This window comes from Cynocephalus volans, chromosome 10 (assembly GCF_027409185.1).
Source record: "Cynocephalus volans isolate mCynVol1 chromosome 10, mCynVol1.pri, whole genome shotgun sequence".
Lineage (NCBI taxonomy): Eukaryota > Metazoa > Chordata > Mammalia > Dermoptera > Cynocephalidae > Cynocephalus > Cynocephalus volans.
The window spans coordinates 82,967,349-82,988,865 of NC_084469.1; the positions used below are offsets into that span (position 1 = coordinate 82,967,349).

Here is a 21,517-nt window from a genome sequence, read left to right on the forward strand (position 1 = left end):
ACATTTGAAGGCATTTAAGAGATAAATGGATCTTCTGGCCCAACCTAACAGATTATAAGTAATACTGCTGTAAAATTTCAAAAATGCACACAATAAATTGGCTCCTAATGCTCCCAAGTGATAGTCAACTGTGAAATTAAGTAAAATGATAAATACCTTGTCTAGTTGTCTTACAAGACTAAGTGCATATTGAATTTTTAAAGAGTGGTATATTAATTGCCAAACAAATTAAAAGGTATAATGTTGCCTACACATTTTCTATATACAGATTCCTGAGGACCTCACCTACCTTTAATGAGTGAGCCAAAGTTATGTCCATGCCTACAAAAATAATTTTCAGTCTACCCTACTAAAGCAAAGTCTTCAGCGATACTCATGGATGTTTACACTTTTGTGGTGTTATAGTTTTCCAGACAGCTTAAAAGCAGCCAGTATAAACCTGGATATAGTGGGGGTAGGAGTGGGGGAGATTTGAAATATAAAATACTTTAAAACTGAATGTTTACAGGACTATATTTCAGAGGGAAGTGTTTAAATGAAATACATGAAGGAAGAGGGAAAAGAGTAACAATTTTAATAAGAGCATTTACTTAATAGATTGAAAGCTGGATCACAAATAGATATTGGGATATACAACAAACAGTATGGAGCAGGCAAAAGACTAAAAATGCAATAAAAAATTATTCACCAAATGAGTCAAATGGCTCAATATAAGCAAACACCTTACTGGTAATAAGAGACACTTATCGAGCACTTACTATGTGCCAAGCACAGTTCTAAGCATTTTTATATGTATTAAGTCATTTAATCCTTATGAGAACTTCATGATATAGGTACTACTATTATTTTACCAATGAAAAATTTTAAACACAAAGAGGTTAAGTAACTTGCCCAAGGCTACACAGCTAGTAAGTAGCAGAGCCAGAATTCAAACCCAAGAGTCAGCCTCCTGAGTCTGTGCTTTTGACCACTCTGATATGCTAGTAACATAGGATACTTTTTGATACCTTAATTTCAGCTGGTTTGTAGTAGCGTCTGTTGGGATCTTCCAACGATGTTCTATACCCATCTCTCAGGAAACGCTTAAATCCATATTTTCCTTTTAATTTTCTAACCACTTTATCAAGTGTCTGGCTAAACAGAACTTCATCATCCAGGGCAAATGCAGGATAACTGATGCAGGGGAGCAGGGCAGCATCTGTGTTCTGGGGAAAATAAGAAAAAGAGATTGTGTCTGCAATGACATGATCAACATAGACCAAGGAGAATCATGGCAATGAAAAGTCAGTAAGGTTATACAACTGACAGTGAGCTTCCACTGCTCCAAGGGAAGATAAGACATTTGTATGGCATACTTCAGTGAACCTTATAGAGGAAATAAAACTTTTGGGCTCAAACTTTAAAATATTAATTAAAGCAATATGTAAATATTTAATACTAATATTCGTCACAACATAGTCCATCATAACAATTTGCTTATAATAGCAAAAAGAGAAAACAACCTAAATGTCCAACAACTAGTTGAGTAAATTAGAAGCCATTAAAACATACACTGTAGAAATGTGTTTATTGATATGGAAACATATCAATTCATAGGACCAGGTTACCAATCATTATAAACAATATTGTTCTAGATTTGAAAAATAAAAATATTATATATGTACATTAAAATATATGGAAATATATATATCCAAATGCTGCCATCTTAAGATTATATCTGAGTGGTGGAATAAATGGATATTATATTATTTGCTTATTTATGAGTTTTGCTTTTTCATTTTAATCTTGCATTACTTATGTAAAATAGTCATTTAAAAATAATTAAATTATTCCATTTTGGGTATTTTCTAAGAAAGAACCACAAATAATATCTAAAAAAATCTGCAATCAGGTACTATATCCATACAAAAGTTTATCACACAGAGAAAAAGGCAAATCAAATGAGAGAAAAGAAACAAGGTAATTTTATTCAAAAGAAATATAAATTATAAAACATATTTTTTAATATTCCATGACAAAAAAAGATTCATTTTAGCAAAATGTTGCTACCCCGCCCTCCCCCCAATGTCTACTTTTCTATTGTCCTACAAAAGACTCAAAGGACAAAGCAGCTTTGTTCACAACTCTGTTCACTTCCCAAGACCTCCACAGGCCAGAGGAATGAGGGACAAAATCTATCATGTCTTCTTATACTCTTCTGGATGACCTCTAATATTTTATAGCACTTTCTTAAAAAAGAAGGTAAAACTACATAAAAACCATAAGATATTTCCTATTAATTTATCATAAAAATGTCTCACATGAGATCTTGATTCTCTGGGTAACAGTGAACACAAAGTTTGCCTGTTGCGATTATGAGCATCGAGATCCACAAATATAACTGACCAAGAACAGCCCTGGAAAGAGAAAAAGAAAAATATTTCCTAAATTAAGAAAAAAGGACTTATAGAACATATGACGATTTGACTGTGAGAAATTTCATGAAAATACTAACATTGACTACATTTGAATATGGGATTATAGAAGGTATTAATTTTCTATTTTTATACTCAGTATTTCTCAAATTTCTTGCCAATAAACATACTAATTTTATAATAATTAAAATGTCATTTTTACATTTTTCCTATTTTCCTTGGTTTTCTTATAAATCAAAATGTATTGATTACAAGATAACCAATCAATTAATTACATATTTTAATGAAAATACAACTAATTTAACTAAAATGACAAGGAATAAAGAACTAATTCTCGCAGTAATTGTACATTCTTCATAAAAAATGATTATATGATCAAACTAAACAAATATATAGTCTAGAATTATGAATGTAAAAAAATACTTGATTAAAATATGAAGACCTGAGAATCTCAAATAACAACAATGCAAATAACACTAATATTCATGAGTCAGACACTGTGCTTTAAATTTCACATGGATTATCTCATTTAATCTCCATAGGTAAATATTATTATACCCAATTTATTGAAAAGTACACTAAGCCTTAGTTTAACAAAACTCAGGTTCAAAATCAAGTCTCTGACACAAAAGCCCATGCTTCAACCACTAGATTACACAATTTTCCACGCTAAAAAACTTATCTTTCAAGTAAGGACAAAAAACTTGAATAAAAAGACAAGTGTAACAGAAAATGTCACTTGGTCTGCTAATCAGCTTATAAAAAATTTACCATTTAGCCATAGTGCATTCCACATTCAACAGCACAGTTGTAAGTAAACATGGCTTTGCTCTTAATCTCATCCCAATTCTCACCAACTTCAAAGATACATTCACCCTGAAACTAAAATACTTCAATCACTTTGGCTGAAACTTCAAAATCCAGAAGCACCAGACTCTGCTTTCAGGAAAACAAACAAGATGGAACTTGACCTGTGCTCTCAAAGAGCTTACCCAGTTGATATACAGTTGTGAACAAGACAACTATTAAAAATGCAAGAAGACTGCACATGGTGATACACAACTAAGTACCAAGTGAGTGGCTTAGATGGAGGAATAGTAATTATAATAAGTCCCTGAGAAGCTGGGGAACTTCATGGAGATGGTGAGGACCAGAGCTAGAATCTGAATTTGGGGGGAAATGGGAGCAAGCAAGGTTATTGCTTTACCATTTGCTATAACCATTCATTTCCAAAACAGTATGGAAATGAATGGTTATAATATGTTGAGAGCCTGTGAATACACAAAAAATAGAAGCTATAATTTATCTTTAGGCTAACAATTAATAAAGTTAATTGCATGCTAATCTGTCTGCCTGGAATTGAATTTTTAAAAGATAAAATCTAAATAGAATAATTTATAAATAACAAAGTGAAATTGCAAATTTGGCAATTCTTTCCATTATTTGATTAATATAAACAGCCAACTTCTATTTTCTGGCAACATATAAATGGCTTATTTATCTAAATTCATCCAAGTATTTTTTCAGGTCTCTATTTTCCTCTGGCAGCCTTTAAGAAATATGCCTAAAGGGAAACATAATCTCATAATATTACCATATTTTAACATTATGATCAACGGCTAGTTAAATATATTGTTTGGCTGTCCTCTTACAAAAATATGCCATACTTTAGGCATTATGGCCCTGATTTCCAGAAGGGTAAAATCACCTAGGATCTAGGCAGCCATTCCCCCTTCTGAAACAAGTCTTTAAAAAAGTCATCAAGGAGAGCCCACACATGGACTTAATTATCACCTACTTTAAATCAACAGACACATTAATTTTAGGCCTGCAAATTTCAAAGGAAGCTAGATGTCTGCACTACTTTGAACACTTTGCATAACATGAGCAATCTCTCTAGTTCTCACCTTATAGATTCTGGCCTTAGCTCATTTGTCAGTATCTTGATTTCCCCAATAAAAGACAGGAATATGAAAAGATGCTTTATAAGCATATGTCACTTCAGAGTATCTGATTATCTTTGGATATTTTATTTCCATCTTCCATTTCCTGAAGTCACCATACCTCTGCCACAATATCTTAACTCCACCTAAAGAGCATATTTTAAGAATGACAGCTCAAACTTGACTCACCAACTGAGTTTCTGTAATTGTCTTTGTACTAGTAAATGCACTAGAAGATGATTCTACCTGACCATTGTCATGTGAATTTGAGTTCTAATGGTGAAGAAGAGATGCACTGACTCATTTACCTCTCCCCTCAATCCCCATGACCTGAAAAAACACTTTTGAGATGGTCCCTAAGGCCAAGGTTACCATCTATGACCATAAGACATTGCAGATCTCATTGGTCTCAATCCAAAGTGAAATGATTTGAAGGACTGTCTAGGCCTTTTCCTCATCAATCACTTCTCTGAGCCTGAGCTAAGAGACTTGCTGCCCTGATCTAGAATTTTTAAAAAAAACATGATGAAACTGGTCAGTGAATCTTTTCTATTCTTATTTTGGAAGCAAAATCACATCACAACACTACAATCAGTAGATTTTCTTCCCTAGTTTTGATATTAGGCTGCCCCTTAGCTCTGTGGCAGAGCCTGGAGAACAACATTCTTCCAGAAAGGATATTATTGATGGGAACTCACTCCTGCACCGTGGCTGTGGTGGCAATGGGTGTGTAAATAGCCAACTCTTGTTTACTGACCCACAGTTGTTTCCAGCAGCCCCTCTCACAATCCAGGCTTCTCTTCTTTACAGAGGATCCTGCTCACGTACTGTTAAAGGAATTTTCAAACTACAGACAAAGATGAACCTGAGCATTCTCAGGGTCTCAGAAGAACAGAGCTGAGACTCAAACCCTGGAATCACAAAATTGTTGCTATGTCTATGACATTTGATAAACGTAAATTCTGATTTATTTAAATATTGTTATTTAAATATTGTCAAATATTTCTTAAATAATATTTAAATATATTTGTTATATTTATATTTGAGACCATGATGAAATATGAAATTCCCCTACTGAGGGTTACATGAGTATATGAGTATGTTTCTAAATGTGGCTCTGCCTCAAATTAGGCTTTATTGTAAACTGATCATTAAAGAAATTAGGCCATTTTATCATATTTTATTCTTAGTGTCCCAAAGAAAAATAACTTTGGAAAATAGTTTCAGAGTGAAGAGTTAAACAATGTGTGTGTGTGTGTGTTTGTGTTTTTTTTTTTTTTTTCTTGAATAATGAGGAAAGTGATTACAGGAAAAAAAAAAAAAAGAAGAAGAAGAAAGGAAATGTAGGAATGCATAATAATCATAACCAAAGCTAAAAACTTTTCCACCCAACAATTGCCCATAAAAATAAAACTAACATTTGGTTTAGCTCATACATGGAAGCACAAAAAGGGCAAAAGGCAAGTCTTTCACACTGTGATACCTCCTTCAGAAGCTCAATAATTTTTTTATTATTTCTTTATTTTTATAGCAGTTTTAGTTTTACAGAGAAAAGAAGCTCAATAATTATTAAGCAGAAAATGGCTTAAGAGTTTTCAAAAAAAATGCACAGCTCTCAACTCTAAAGGTAGAAAGCATTCAACATCTGAGATTTCCCATATCAATAGTTGATCTTCCATCTTCTTTATTGAGTGGCTTTGGTTTAACTCCAGATTCTGCCCTCTGCTGTGTGACCTGAAAAAAGCTATCTCAACTCTCTGGCCATTCATTTTGGGAAAGGCTCTTCCATCTCCAAAAAGCTAAGCTTCTCTCCTAAAAGAGGATCCTGCTCACATACTGTTGAAGGAATTTTCAAACTACAGACAACGATGAACCTGATCATTAATTCTCTTGAGTTGACACCAATAGGGGATGCACTTTTTGAAAGGTCTCAATTAATTTAGTTAAAGACACATGATCAGGTCTTCCAAAACACTGTACCAACAGTCTTTAGAAATAACTGTGAATACCCATATGATCTGAAACTCCCAAGCCTTTAGGAAGTTTCTTTGGGTTTTCATTTGAATGAAAACATTTCTTTATGTCAGTTCTTTTCCCAGCCACTGGCGTTTAATTAGACCATAGCTCTTTTAAGTACATGAAGCAACATTATAAAATGATTAAACACTAAAAAGATCACATGTACTTTTAAATGTGCTACTGTTTAGTGACGTATTATTAATTTAACTGCTGTAGAGGCAGGAATATTACCATTCTCAAAGTCAGGTTTCTGCAATTTTCCACATCAGAAGAAAAGATGAAAGGGAGTTTGTAAAAGTAGGACACTGATACTATCCTATAAAAATGGAAGATGAAGAGGCTCTACTGGCAACATGTGATATTCGTGTAACTAAAGGACATTATTTGTTTATATTTCTATCTGAAATAATCAAGGGGTAGTCAATTCAGCAACACTGCTGCACTGGAACATTGCTCTGCTAGAAACAGACATGACATAATCAAGGTCAAAAATGAACTGTGCTTAGAGCAGTTGTTTTCATCCTTGGCTGCACATGAGAATTCCTGCAGAGTTTCAAAAAATCTCAATGCTAGGGCCTCCCTCTAGACCCATTAAATCGGAATCCCTGGGGGTACAGCCCAGGCATAAGTATCGTTTTTCAAATTCCTCAAATGATTCCAGTGTGTTGTCAAGATTAAGAAACTAGCTGAGAAACAATACCAGCCATACATTTATAACTCAAAATCAGAATGCATAGGAAAGCAATTCAGCGGTTTTAGAATTAGAGCTGAGCAATCTATGAAAACTTTCTGGGAAAAGTAGAGTCCTGAAAGATGGGTAGAGTTAGGAAAGATACTGATATGTATGTGTGTGGGTTTACTTGTATATGTAGATGGAGAGGGTGCATACAGATATACAAGCGACATACTCTGTAGACTCAGGTACTTCCAAGGAGAAGACACGACTGCAAAAAAGAGCTGGCGATCACTGTGTAACAGCCAACCTAGGGACACTTAACTCCATTCAGCTTACTTTTTGGTGTGCCAAATCAGATGGGGTGGCAAGACCTGTGCCTTTCCAGACTGCTGCCACACAACCTCTGGTTTAATCCATGACTCCTCTCATTCTCCCTGAGATAGTCTTTAGAGGGCTTTCAGTCCAATCTCGTCATTTCCCTTCTTTGGTATTATAAGTATTTCATTAATAATAGCAATAAGAGATAACATTTATTAAGAGTTTAATCTTTGCCAAGCACTTTGCTACCTAAGTTAACTTTTAATCATCTCTATTTTTTAGAAACTGAGACTTAGGTAAATAACTAGCCAGAAGTCACAGAACTCACGAATGAGAATTCAGAGCATACAGGAATCCTGTCTCCTCACTCCTAATACAATGCCATTCTTTAGTGCTCTATTACCCTCCTACATACATTCATTCTATCCATCCATCCATCTATCCATCCATCCATCTAGGAATTTGTGAAGTGGGTGATCAAGAGTCACCACTTGGGCACCCAGAATGAAGTGCAATTCTTCTCTTCCAATCCTTTAACGTCTGTGGTCATTTCTCATATTCTGGTTATAACCAGAGCCCACCTTCTGGAGAAAGTTGGGTTGAGAAGAGGATTTGTGTATGCAGAGAGAGGAAGACAGGAGGTTGTGTTACCATACTCCAACTTGAAACTTTGTTAAATTCAAGCCTTCAGGTACACAGTATTATAACTGCCATAACAAAATCATGTCACTTTTTTGCATTTCTGTGTAACTTCCTAAGATATATCTTTACTGACTTAGCATTTCAATAGCTTAGGGCTAATCATACTATCAGTTGGAAACTTCCCTTTGCCTTGCCATTTTAGGAATCTTTAAAAATATCGCAAAAGAAAATTAGCCTACTTCTTGATCCAGAGCAGTAACTTCTATCCTCACATTTTTTTTTCCATTGACAATTCAATCCACAGCCACATGATTAATTTACTTTTTGGGGTACAATAACTGGCTAAAGATCTTACAAAAATTTAAGGTGACCTTCAGAGTTTCCCTTTTATCCCCAGAGAAAATGAGATTTTAAACATCTGATTACAACCAGTTGAGGATGAAGCTTGGATCAAAACTACATATTTATGATAAATAAATTTTAGACATTCTCTGATTATAAAGAAATGACTTCGTTAATAAAATAACCAAATTGATTACACATGCATTTCAAATAATCAAATACTTTTTGTTTTGTTTTTTTACCTGGTTGCCAAAGAGGTTGAATCCATTAATCGCTTCTAGAGCTGCTTTTGCTAAGCCAACAGAGCTAAAAGAGTAAAGGAAATACTTTATTACTGTAATATATCTGGCTACAAAATAAGAATTATTATCTGATGAATATTCACAAGCAAGTTTCTTTATTAACACTTACAACTTCCGTAAGAAGAATAATGCGTAAGAGACTTTATTCTGACATTTCACTATCTTAATTTTTCGTTTTTACAGTTAGTGATCATCTGGGAAAAATATTTCTAGGTTCACCTTGATCTAAACTAATGGTCATACCACTGATAAGAAGCATTTTTAATTCCAATTTCTTTATTTTTTCTTTTATTTATTTATTTATTATTTTTAAAAATTTTATTTATTGAATCAAAATCGATTATACAAAATTTTGGGGTTGAACATTGAGATATGCTGATTAAATCAATTTTACTAGCATATATATTGTTACAAATCATAATTATTCTTTATACCCCTTTTCCAATCTCTCCCCATCCCCCTCTTGCTCCCCCTCCCCCATCTAATAGCCCTAGATTTCTTCTCTCCTTCTGAAAGAATAATGGTTACTCTGTTAATTTGTTGCCTAGATGATCTGTCCAATGCTGAGAGGTGTGATCAGGTCCCCCAATATTATCATAGAGCAGATGCTTCTTCTGTCACTCTGGAATGGGCTTTGTGGAAAGGGACATCCTTTTCTTTTCTCCGTCTCTGCTGGTGACTCTTCTTGTGTGAATGCACTCTAGTGGTTGGCGGACCATCTGCGTAGTGGTTGTGGCGTCTATCCACTTTTACAGCAGCCATAGTTATTGTGGTGGCTGTGGTGGGCCACCCACACGGAGGTGATGTTTTTGGTATGCTCCTTGGCACTGACGGTATGCCTGGTTGTGGGGTGTGTTTGGTCCCCTTCTCTATGCCTCTGGCCCCTGGGCAGGCCTCAAGGCACTGGTGCCATGTGCCTGGTTGTGGGACAAGTGGCCAGTCCCCTTCTCCATGCCTCAGGTCACTGGACTAGACCCAAGGAGCTGGCTTGGTGTGCTTGGTTGAAGGAGAGGGGCCTGGTCCCCTTCTCCAAGCCCTGGGTCCCTGGGTGGGCCCCGAGGCACTGGCACAGTGTAGTGTGCCTGGTTGTGGGAGAGAGGTCCAGTCCCCCTCTCCATGCCTCGGGTCCCCAGGCAGGCCCTGAGGTGCTGGCATGTTGTGCCTGGTTGTGGGAGAGAGGTCCGGTCTCCTCCCTGCCTCAGGTCCCTGGGCAGGCCCTGACGCACTGGCTTGGTGTGCCTTGTTGTGGGAGAGAAGTCCAGTCCCCTTCTCCATGCCCCAGGTCCCTGGGTGGGCCCTGAGGTGCTGGAGCCATGTGCCTGGTTGTGGGAGGAGGGTCCGGTTCCTGGCTCCATGCCTCGGGTCACTGGGTGGGACCCAAGGCACTGGCTTGGTGTGCCTGGTTGTGGGAGAGTGGTCTGGTCCCCTTCTCCATGCCTCAGGTCCCTGGGCAGGCCCCGAGGTGCTGGCTTGGTGTGTCTGGTTGTGGGAGAGAGGTTCAGTCCCCTTCTCCATGCCTCAGGTCCCTGGGCAGGCCCCGAGGTGCTGGCATGGTGTGACTTGTTGTGGGAGGAGGGTCCGATTCCTGGCTCCATGCCTCGGGTCACTGGGTGGGACCCAAGGTGCTGACTTGGTGTGCCTGGTTGTGGGAGAGAGGACCAGTCCCCTTCTCCATGCCTCAGGTCACCAGACAAGACCCAACGAGTGGTCTCGGTGTGCCTGGTTGAAGGAGAGGGGCCTGGCCTCCTTCTCCATGCCCCGGGTCTCTGGGCTGGCCCCGGGTCTCTGGGCTGGCCCCGAGGTGCTGGCACAGTGTGCCTGGTTGAGACAGGGTGGTCTGGTCCCCTTCTCCATGCCCCAGGTCTCCGGGCCAGCCCGAGGCACTGGAGCCATGTGCGTGGTTGAGGGATGAGGGTCCGGTCCCCCTCTCCACGCCTCGGGTACCCAGATGGGCCCCGAGGTGCTGGCGTTTTGTGCCTGGTGTGGGAGAAGGGTCCAATCCCCAGCTCTATATATCTCAGGTCCCCAGGTGGGACCTGAGGCACTGGCTTGGTGTGCCTGGTTGTGAGAAAGAGGTCTGGTCCCCTTCTCCAAGCCTCGGATCCCCAGGTAGGCCCCGAGGTGCTTGGGATGGTGTGCCTGATTGTGGGAGAGAGGTCCAGACCCCTTCTCCATGCCTCAGGTCCCTGGGCAGGGCCTGAGGCACTGGTGTGGTGTGCCTGGTTGTGGGAGAGGGGTCCAGTCCCCTTCCCTATGCCCCGGTTCCCTGGACAGGCCCCGAGGTGCTGGCATGGTATGCCTGGTTGTGGGAGGGTGGTCTGGTCCCTGACTCCATACCCCGGGTCCCGGGCAGGACCTGAAGCGCTGGCTTGGTGTGCCTGGTTGTGGGAGAGGGGATCCGGTCCCCTTTTCCAGGCCTTGGGTCTCTGGGCAGGCCCTGAGGGACTGGTGCAGTTTGCCTGGAAGTGGGAGTGGGGTCCGGTGCCTGGATCCAAGCCTCCGGTTCCCAGGCAGGCCCCAACGTGCTGGTGGTGTGCCTGGGCTGGAACTAATTTTTTGTCCTTTGTTTCTAACATGGGGGAACTTCCTGTGGGAACCAGTACTTTGCTGTGTCATTGAGTTAAATTGCTGCTTTGCTGCTGTTTCCCTAGGGAAGGCTTTTTGTGCAGCTCAGGGTTTAATGGTTGATCTTATAGGTACTTCTGGCTCCACAGAGACCCGGTGGATCTGTGTTCTGTAGAAACTCTGATCTGACCCTGAGTTTTTTCATCAAACTGCACCCCATGCTATTCTGCATTCCTAACTAATCTCCTCTGAGTAGTCCTGTGCTGACTGGGGGACAGGTCGTCTGTCCTTGCTGTGTCCCAGTGTTCTCCCGGTGTTCCCATCTCACCAACCACCCGTGCTCCAAACACTTCACATGGGATGGGCCCTGCACTGTTCCGCTGCGATGACTCACTGGCCTCTGAGTGGCTCCCTTTTTTCAGTTGTTCTGGCTCCTCACTCCTTTGTGGGTCCATGGGAAACTTATTAGCGGTCTTGCTGTCCTGGGGGCCACCAAGGCCCTCTTCTCTCCTGCCGCCTGCAAGTAACTCCATCTGAAGGGCACAGCTGCAGCTTCTGCCAGCTCCTGCTCCATGTGCTCATCAGCTCAAGTCTTAAAGCAGCCACGGCCTGAAATGCTCAGAGCAGCTTTTTCTTTCTTTCATCGTGGCTTCTCCCACCTTCATGAACTCTGTAGGTCTCTCCTCTTCCCCTGAGCTCCAGCGGCCCCAGCTTGGCTGATGTTACATTTTTATAGCTGTAAATTTGGTTGATTTGTGGGAGAGAGTGACACTGGCAACCATCTATTCTGCCATCTTAACCAGAACTCCCCTATTCCAATATCATTTCTATTCACTAACTCAAAAAAATAAAGACGAACTTGGAAGGTGTATTACGATGATATGTAATTATCAGGTTGAGAATCATTAGTTCAGATGAATGTAATAGAGCTTTTCTGATTTCAACTGAGCCCTAAAAAAAATCTTACACATCATATACTTATCAGAGTGTGGTTTAATACACCTATTTGCCTACAATACAATAAAATAGGTATCTTTCATGCTCACAGAACAACTGATCACTATGCCTCTCACTTTGTGTTATATTCTTCTCTTTGTAATAAAATTATTTCCCTCAATGTCCTCTTACACCTTTGTCCTCTCAAGTGCCACATACAATAGTGCTAGAAAATGGAAAGACCCAGTTCATTAAAAATATGACATTATCATCTTATAAATATCTACCTAATGTCCAGTTTATTTGACTTATTACAAATTTTTATTTGTTTTACTCAAAACAACTGCATCTGCCATTAATATCACTTAAGATTTATCATCTATCATCAATTCAGCATTTCTATAAAACAGTGATTATCAAAGGTGGTCCACAAAGCAGCACCATCAGCACTATCTGAGAATTTGTTAGAAATGCCAATTTTCACTCCTCTCTAGCAGTAGGGCCCCATAATCAGTGCTAAAAATCCCTCCAGGTATTTGAGTACACTTTAAATTTGAGGACCACTGTTCTAAGTTTTCATGTCATCATGATCTACATTTTCTATGAGTTATTGTAGTAGGCTGAATGTCCCCCACCTCAAACTCACTGAAGCTTGAATTTTGTCCCCCAAGTTTTATGTATTAGAAACTTGGCACCCACTGTGACCATTAAGAGAGTGGAAAATCCTATTATGGTAATTGAAAGGTGGGGCCTTGAAGAGGTGATTAGTTTGTAGGACCACGCTGTAGTGAATGGATTAAAAATGGTGGTCACAGGCATGGTTTGGAGGGCTTTAAAAGGAGAGTGCATGAGGAGGTTATTAGCTCTCTCTTGCTCTCTCTGCTCCACCATTTTCGCAATATGGACTTAGGACTTCCTAGCCTTAGAAACTGTGTAAGCAATAAATTTCGTTTTCTTAATAAAATACACAGTTCCATGTATTTTGTTATAAGCAACATTAACAGACTAATACAGTTGTTTACACAAACTGTTCTGAAGCAAACATTACTTTTATTGCAGGACAGTAAACAGGTCTGGACAGCTATTTTAAAAATATATGGATGGGAAGATGAAGTAGACATAATTTTCCCTATTCCTCTCAGTAAGGAAGACTAAAAATCTTGGACATTACATATACAACAAACATAAGTTCAGAAAAACGGAGAAAGGAAGGCAGACTGGCTACGAAGTTCAGGACTCTAGGAACAGCACTGTGGTAAGTTCCCTGGGCTTCCTTTTTGTCTTATATATAATAGGACTAGAGCTCAAGAAGCCAACAACTTGGAAATACCAGCAAACGCATGTGAAAAAGCCCCAACAAAAGCTTGCTCTCTCTAGCCAAAGGACCAGGAAAAAGGCAGCTTAGTAGAAAGCTTTTAGACAATAACCACTAAGAAAAAACTGTTACCCTTCCCCAACCAACTCCAGAAAAGGCTGAGTGAGAAACTTAGACTACTATACTCATGAATCTATCGTGATGCATCCTGCTCAGTCCCCAATCCTCTCAGCTATAGCAGGGTCAGAGGAGGAAATATAGACTTTCATTTCAAATGCGTGGTAACCCCCCCCCCCCCCCGCTACATCTTGGTGTCAGTGAAGACCACATGGAGAGCCTAGACTTCTGCCCCACCCATCAGAAATGAGGTGAACCTCCCCCTCACACAAGGATGGTGTCAGAGGAGGCTATTTCGACCAATCCTATCAGCTGAGAAGTCACATCTTTTCTCCTGTCTTATAAATGGAGGCCAACTGGGAACCAGTACTGAGGCACTCCTATCCTTCCCAGCCAAGAAGGTATCAGTGGAGGCCTACAGGGGAGGTGGACATTCCACCCAAATCTGGCAGTAATTAGGGGTCCCCATCTTAGGTGTCAACAAAAAACGTGGCCGTATATCTTCACTTGACAGTAATGAGGTGACATGCCCCCTCTTCCCTGCCAGAGCATCCAAAAATATAGCCAAACAGAAAGTTAAAATAAGATTCAAGTTCTCATAATATAATACCCAAAATGTCCATGTCTCTATCAAAAATTACTTCTCATTAGGGTTAGCTGGTTAGCTCAGTTGGTTAGAGCATGGCCTTATAACATTAAGGTCAAGGGTTCAGATCCCTGTACTGACCAGCTGCCAAAAAACAACAAACAAACAAAGAAAAAATAAAAAATTACTCTTCACACCTAAAACCAGAAAGAGCTCAAACCAAATGAAAAAATTCAATCACCAGATACTAACATCAAGAAGACAGATGTTAGAATTATCTAACAAAAATTTTGAAGTAGCCATGACGAAAATGCTTCAATAAGCAATCCTGAACATGCTTGAAACAAATAAAAAAAAAAAAAAAGCCTTAAATAAAAAATAGAAAAGTCTCAGCAAAGTTTTTAGAACTGAAAAATAAAATAATCAAGATAAAAAACTCAATAAACAGTCTCAATGGAGAATGAAGGGGACAGAGGAAAGAATAACTAGACTAAAAGAAGAACAATAGAAATTATTCAATCTGAACAAAAGAGAAAAAATAGACCAGAAAAAATGAACAGGGTCTCAGGAACCTGTGGGATCATAACAAAAAAATCTAACATTCATGTCATTAGAGTTCTAAAAGTAAGGAGAAAGAGGGCAGAGTTGAACAAGTTAGTAGATGAAATAATGGCAGAAAAATTCCCAATTAGCAAGAGTCATAAACCTGAATGAAAAGAGTCAAGAAGCTGAATGAAATCAAAACAGAATAAAAATTTAAATATCCATATTAAGACAAATCATAACTTCTGATAACTACAGACTTAAATTTTCAGTGAGAACATTCCTGGAAATGTCTATGAAAGACACTCACAATAAGGCATTCACAGGGAATTCAGTGTAACTCCATGAAACAAATCACCACAATGCAGAACTCACATATATCTTGCAAAAATCTTGCCTGGAACATGTATATGAAATCACCATTATACGCAGCACTGGGCATATGGTATGGGCACATTCATTTAACCTACACAAAAGACAGTCACACAAGGTTCCCTCTCAGAATTAAGCTGAACTCAGTGAAACAAAGCACCACACAATAGAACTCAAATAAAGCTTTCAGAAATTCTGGGTTGGAAGGGGTATAGGAAACCACCATTACAATAGCCTTAAGTTACATGATAAGGGAACATTTGTGGAAATCTCTGTGAAAGATAGTCAGAGAAGTTTCCTTTTAAGGAAAATCTTAAAAGTAGCCAGAGGAAACATTTTACCTATAGGGGAAAACAATTAGAATGACAGTGGATGGCTTATCAGAAATCATGAAGGCTAGAAGGATGTGGCACAAGAATTTTCAAGCACTGAAAGCAAAGAACTGCCAACCAGAATCTTATACCAGTAAATATATCATTTAAAAATCAAGAAGAAGCAAAATGAAAGAAAAATAAGAGATTCATCACCAGCAGACCTACCCTAAATGAATGTCTAAAGTCAGTTCTGTAAACAAAAAGGTAATGATTAAAAAAAAGAAAAGAAGAAAAGAAACCTTGGAACATCAAAAAGAAACCCTGGAACATCAAAAATAAATAAAGAATACAGTAAGCAAAAACATGGGTAAATTCAATAGCTGTTTCTTCTCTTTTTAAGTTTTATGTTTGACAGTTGAAACAAAACTTATAATACTGTCTGATGTGATTCTAAATATATATGGCAGAAAATTTAAGATAATTACATTATAAGTGGGGGAAGGCAATAAGACATAAATGTAAGTAAGGTTTCCATACTTTCCTCAAACTAGTAAAATGATTACATGATACACAGAGGTGTTACATACAGATAGTGTAATACCCACAGAAGCCAAATGCTATACAAAAAGATACCCTCAAAACTAGTACAGATGAATCAAAATGAAATTCTAAGAAGTGTTCAAGTACCTACAGGAAACTAGGGAAAAGAAAACATAGAAATAAAAAACAGAGAGAATAAACAGAGAACAAAAAATAAAATGAAAGAATTAAGCCCAAACTTATCAATAATTACATTAAATATGAGGCCTAAATACATCTATTAAGAGAAAGAGATTGGCAGAGTTAAAACATGACTCAACTATATATTGTCTACAAGAACATGTATATATGTACATATATATTCAAATATAACAATGTAGACAGGTTGAAAGTAAAGGATGAAAAAAAGACATATGCAAACACTAATCAAAAGAAATTAGGAATATCCTAATAAAGTAGACTTCTTAGGAAAGAAAATTATCAGAGACAGAGAGGATATTATATAATGATAAAAGGGTCAATCCAGCAAGAAGACAAAACAATCCTAAATGTTTATGCACCAAACAACAGAGCTGAAACATATTTGAAGCAAAACTGACAAAACAAAAAGGAGAAATAGACAAAACAAGTTATAGTGAGAGACTTCAACACTCTTCTCTCAACAATAGGTAGAACAACTAGACAGAAAATCAGCAAGGAAAAAGAACTAAATACCCTCAACCAACAAGATCTAATTGATATATTTAGAACATTCTACATAACAAGAGTAGAATATAAATTTTTTCAAGTGCATACCAACATATACTAAGATAGATCATATCCTGGCCATAAATAAAACCTCAAAAATGTAAAAGAATTGAAGTCATATCATGTTTTCTGACCACCATGGAATAAAACCAGCATCATTAGCAGAAAGAAAAAAGGAAAATCTCCCAACACTTTTAAACAAAATAATACACTTCTGTGTAATTCACATGGGTCAAACAGGAAGTCTCAAATGCATTAAAAAAAAAAAAAAAAAAAACTGAATGAAAATGAAGATACAACATATCAAAATTAGTGTAGCATAGCTAAAGCAGTGCTGAGAAAGAAATTATAATACTAAATGTGTATATTAAAGAAGAAAAGTCTCAAATCAATTTTCTAAGCCCCCACCTTAAGAACCTAGAAAAAGATCAAAATAAGGCCAAAGCAAACAGAAGCAAATAACACAAATAAGAGCAGAAATCAATAAAATTCAAAACAGAAAAACGACAGAGAGAAGCAATGAAACAAGGAGCTGATTTGTAATTTTTATTTTTTATGGAAATACTTAAACACTTATGATTTTTTAAAAGACCATTAAAAACTGATAAATCTTTAGCAAGATTGGCAAAGAAGGCAAAAGACACATATGACCAATATCAGGAAATACCACTAGAGTCCCTATAGACATCAAAAAGATAATAAGAAAATACTATGAACAGTTCTACACATATAACTTTGACAACTTAGGAATGGACCAATTCCTAGAAAAGCACAAACTACTACTCACCCAATGCGAAATAGATAAACTATATAGCCCTGTAACTACAGTTTGAGTATCCTTTATCTGACACACTCAGGACCAGAAGTGTTTTGAGTTTCAATTTTTTTCAGATTTTGGAATATTTGCATATACATAATGAGATATCTTAGGGATAAGACCCAAGTCTAAACATGAAATTCATTTATGTTTCATATGCATCTTGTAGTGGATTGAATTATGTCCCCCAAAACTCCCTGAAGCTTGAATTGTGTTCCTCAATTTTATGTACTAGAAACTTAGCCCCAACTGTGACTGTTAAGAAGGTGGGTAATCCTATTCTGGTAATCTAAAGGTGAAGCCTTGAAGAGGTGATTGGAGTGTATACCACCCAGTAGTGAATGGATTAAAAATGGTGATCAGGGGCATGGTTCAGAGGGCTTTAAAAGAAAAAGAGAATCTGTCTCTCTCTTTCTCTCTCTCTGCTCTCTCTGCTTCCACCATCTTGCAATGTGAGACCCCTGGGTCACTGTTGCCACCATCAGATGGACTTTAGAATTATCAGCCTCAGAAACTGCAAGCAATAAATTTCCTTTTCTTTATAAATCACCCAGGTCAGTGTACTTTGTTATAAGCAACAAAAACGGACTGACACACACCTTATACACATAGACTGAAGGTCATTTTATACAATATTTTTAATAATTTTGTGCATAAAACATAAGGTCAGGTGTGGAGTCTTACATTTGTCGTGTCATGTTGGTGCTCAAAAACTTTTGGGGAGATCTCAGTGCAGTGGTGTTTACAACTAATTAATCACAACCAGTTATACATTTCTTTGTTCCTTCTCCACTCCCACTGCTTCACTTGATTAGCCCTAAAAAAAAAAAAGAGTTTCAAATTCTGGAGCATGTTGGATTTCAAATTTTTGGATTAAGGAGGCTTAACCTGTATTAAGAAAATTAAATCTGTAATTTTAAAATGGCCAAAAAAGAAACCTCCAGGAGTCAATGATTACACTGGAAACTTCTACCAAATATTTAAAGAAGAACTAACACCAATACTACACGATCTCTTCCATAAAATAGAAGAAGAAACATTCAGCATTCATTTTATGATGTTAGCATTACCCTGATACCAATGAGACAAAGATAGTACACAAAAAGAAAACAACAGACCAATACCTGTTATAAACACAGACATTAAAATCCTTAAAAATATAGTAGCAAACATAATTCATCAAGAAAAATGAATTATCATCTAAGTGGAATTTACTCTATGGATACAAGGCTGGTTTGATAATCAAAAATCAATCAATATAATCCACTATTTTAACAGGCTAAAGAAGAAAACAACATGATAATATCAGTTGATGCAGAAAAAGCATCCGATAAAATTCAACATCCATTCATGATTAAAAACTCAGAAAAATAGGAATGGAAGGAAATTCTGCAATTTGACTACAAAAATCTTACAGCTAACCTTATACTTGATGGTGAAAGAAAAACTAAATGCTTTCTCTCTAAGACTGGAAACAAAGCAAGAAAGTCTGCTCTCACTACCATTTTTTAACAAAGTACTGGACATTCTAGGTGATACAATAGGACAGGAAAAGAAAATAAAGGAATATAATTTGGATAGGCAGAAATAATACTGTCCCTATTTCAGGTGATATGCTTATCTAGAAAGAAAATTCTAGGGAATCAACAAAAAAAAAATACAAACACCCAGAACTAGTGAGTTTGAAGTAGTGAAGGTCACAAGATACAAGTAGTGAAGATACTAGTAGTGGAGGTCACAAGATACAAGACCAACATTAAAAAACAAATAGTATTTCTATATACTAGCAATGAACACATAAAAATCAAATTTAAAAGTACAATATTATTTATAATTACCCAAAAAAGAAAAGAAAAGAAAAACAGGTTAAATGTATCTAAACATGCACAGGGCAGATATGCTAAAAATGATACAATGCTGATGAAAGAAATTAAAGGTGATGTAAATAAACAAAGAAACATATTATTATCATGGAATCAAAAACTCAACATAATAAAGATATTAAATCCCGTCAAAATTCCAGCAAGACTTTTGTAGATACAGACAAAATTATCTTAAAAGTTATATGGAAAATCAAAGAATTACAATAATTAAAACAATTTTGAAAACAAAGAATGAAGTGGGAGGAATCAGTCTATCCAGTTTCAAGACATTATATAACTATTGTAATCAAGTTTGTGTGGTATTGGTGGAGGAACAGAGATACACAGAACCCAAAAACAGACACACATAAATATGCCCACTTTATTTTAAACAAGGACACAAAAACATTTCCATGAAAGAAAGTCTTTTTAATAAATGGTACTGGAGTAATTAGACATACATAGGCAAAAAAAAAAAAAAAAAAACTGCCTAAGTCTCACATCTTACACAAAATTAACTCAAAATGAATCACGAATATAAATGTAAGATGTAAAACTATGAAGCTTTTGGACAAAAAAAATATAGGAAAAAATCTTTAGGATCAAGGACTAGGCAAAATAGTTGCCACCAGACTTGACACCAAAAACACAATCCATGAAAGGAAAAATTGATAAATTGGACTCTATCAGGATTAAAAACTTTTGTTCTGTGAAAGACCCTATAAGAGGATGAAAAGACAAGCTGGAAGGAAATATTTGCAAAACACATATCTGATAAGGCACTAGTATCTAGAATATATAAAGAACTCTCAAAAATCAACAATAAAAACAATCTGATAAGAAAATGGGCAAAAGATATAAAGAAACATTTCACCAAAGAGGATATATGGATGGCAAATAAGCACATAAAAAGATGTTCATGACTAAAGTAAAAATAGTGATAACACCAAATGCTGGTAAGGATGGAGATAAAAGATATCACTCATACACTGCTGGTGGGAATGTAAATTAATACAGGTACTCTGGAAAACAGTTTTTGCAGTCTCTTAAAAGACTAAACATACAACTATGATATGACCCACCAATTGTATACACTACTAGGCATTTATCCCAGAAAAATGAAAACTTCCGTTCACACAAAAACTTATACAAATCCTTTTTTTTTGTTGTTGCCTGTGCTTTAGGCGTCATGTCTAAGATACTGTTGCCTAATCTAAGGAGGTCACAATGATTTGCAGTTATGTTTTCTTATAGTTTTAGCTCTTACATTTAGGTCTTTGATCTATTTCAAGTTAATTTCTGTACATAGTATGAAGTAGTATCCAAAATCATCCCTTTGCATATGGACATCCAGTTGTCCCAAAACAATCTGTTGAAAAGCCTGTTGTTTCCCACTGAATAGTCTCTGTATTTCTATCAAAATCAATTGACCACAGATATACGGGTTCATTTCTAGACTGTTAACAGTATTCCATTGATTTCTACGTCTGTCTTTATGCCAGAACTGCACTGTCTTAACTGTTGTAGGTGTGTAGTACATTTTAAAATTGGAAAGTATGGGTCCTCCAACTTTGTTCTTTTCAAGGTTGCTTTGGCTAGTCTGCGTCCCTTGCATTTTGATGTGAATTTTAGAATCAGCTTGCCAATTTCTGCAAAAAGAACAACTGGATTTTTGACATAGATTGCATTGAACACAGGATGTCTTTCCACTTATTTAGATCTTCTCGAATTTCTTTAAACATTTTTTTTTGTAGTTTTTAATGTACAAGTCTTCTATTTCTTTTGTTAGCCCCTTCTACTTTTAAGATGAGGAAACTAAAGCCCAGAGAAATTAAGTGTAAGTAGTTTTAAAATCCATCCTTACTTTCTTTCGTGAAAACTTTGTTCCCTACTAGAATCTATGCTGATCAAGTTTACCCTGATTTTCAAGAAAAATTGAGACAAAAATCTGAATTTAAGATATTACCCTACTGACTCAAATCTGTAGTCTAGCATTTCACTGCCAGTGAAGGTTTTCTGCCAGTGAAGGAAGTACTTGATGTTTCCATAGCTTAAATAAATTCCACAACAATTCATATGATACTGCTAATATACTCAAGATAAGGGCAACAGCCTCTTTGCGGACCAAAAGTTGTTTTACAGAGAAT

General features: G+C 37.1%; 1 protein-coding gene across 4 annotated transcripts in view; it reads right to left on the minus strand.

Moving 5' to 3' along the window:
• Positions 1–21,517, minus strand: part of PHKB (phosphorylase kinase regulatory subunit beta) — a 217,241-nt gene that overhangs the window by 102,946 nt on the left and 92,778 nt on the right. For all 4 annotated transcript variants that reach the window (XM_063110493.1, XM_063110492.1, XM_063110494.1 and 1 more), the window contains 3 exons: positions 8,597–8,660; positions 2,301–2,396; positions 1,008–1,205 (listed from right to left, as the gene is read on the minus strand). In XM_063110493.1, coding sequence (XP_062966563.1) covers positions 1,008–1,205; positions 2,301–2,396; positions 8,597–8,660 — 358 coding nt within the window. The remainder of the gene's footprint in view (positions 1–1,007; positions 1,206–2,300; positions 2,397–8,596; positions 8,661–21,517) is intronic.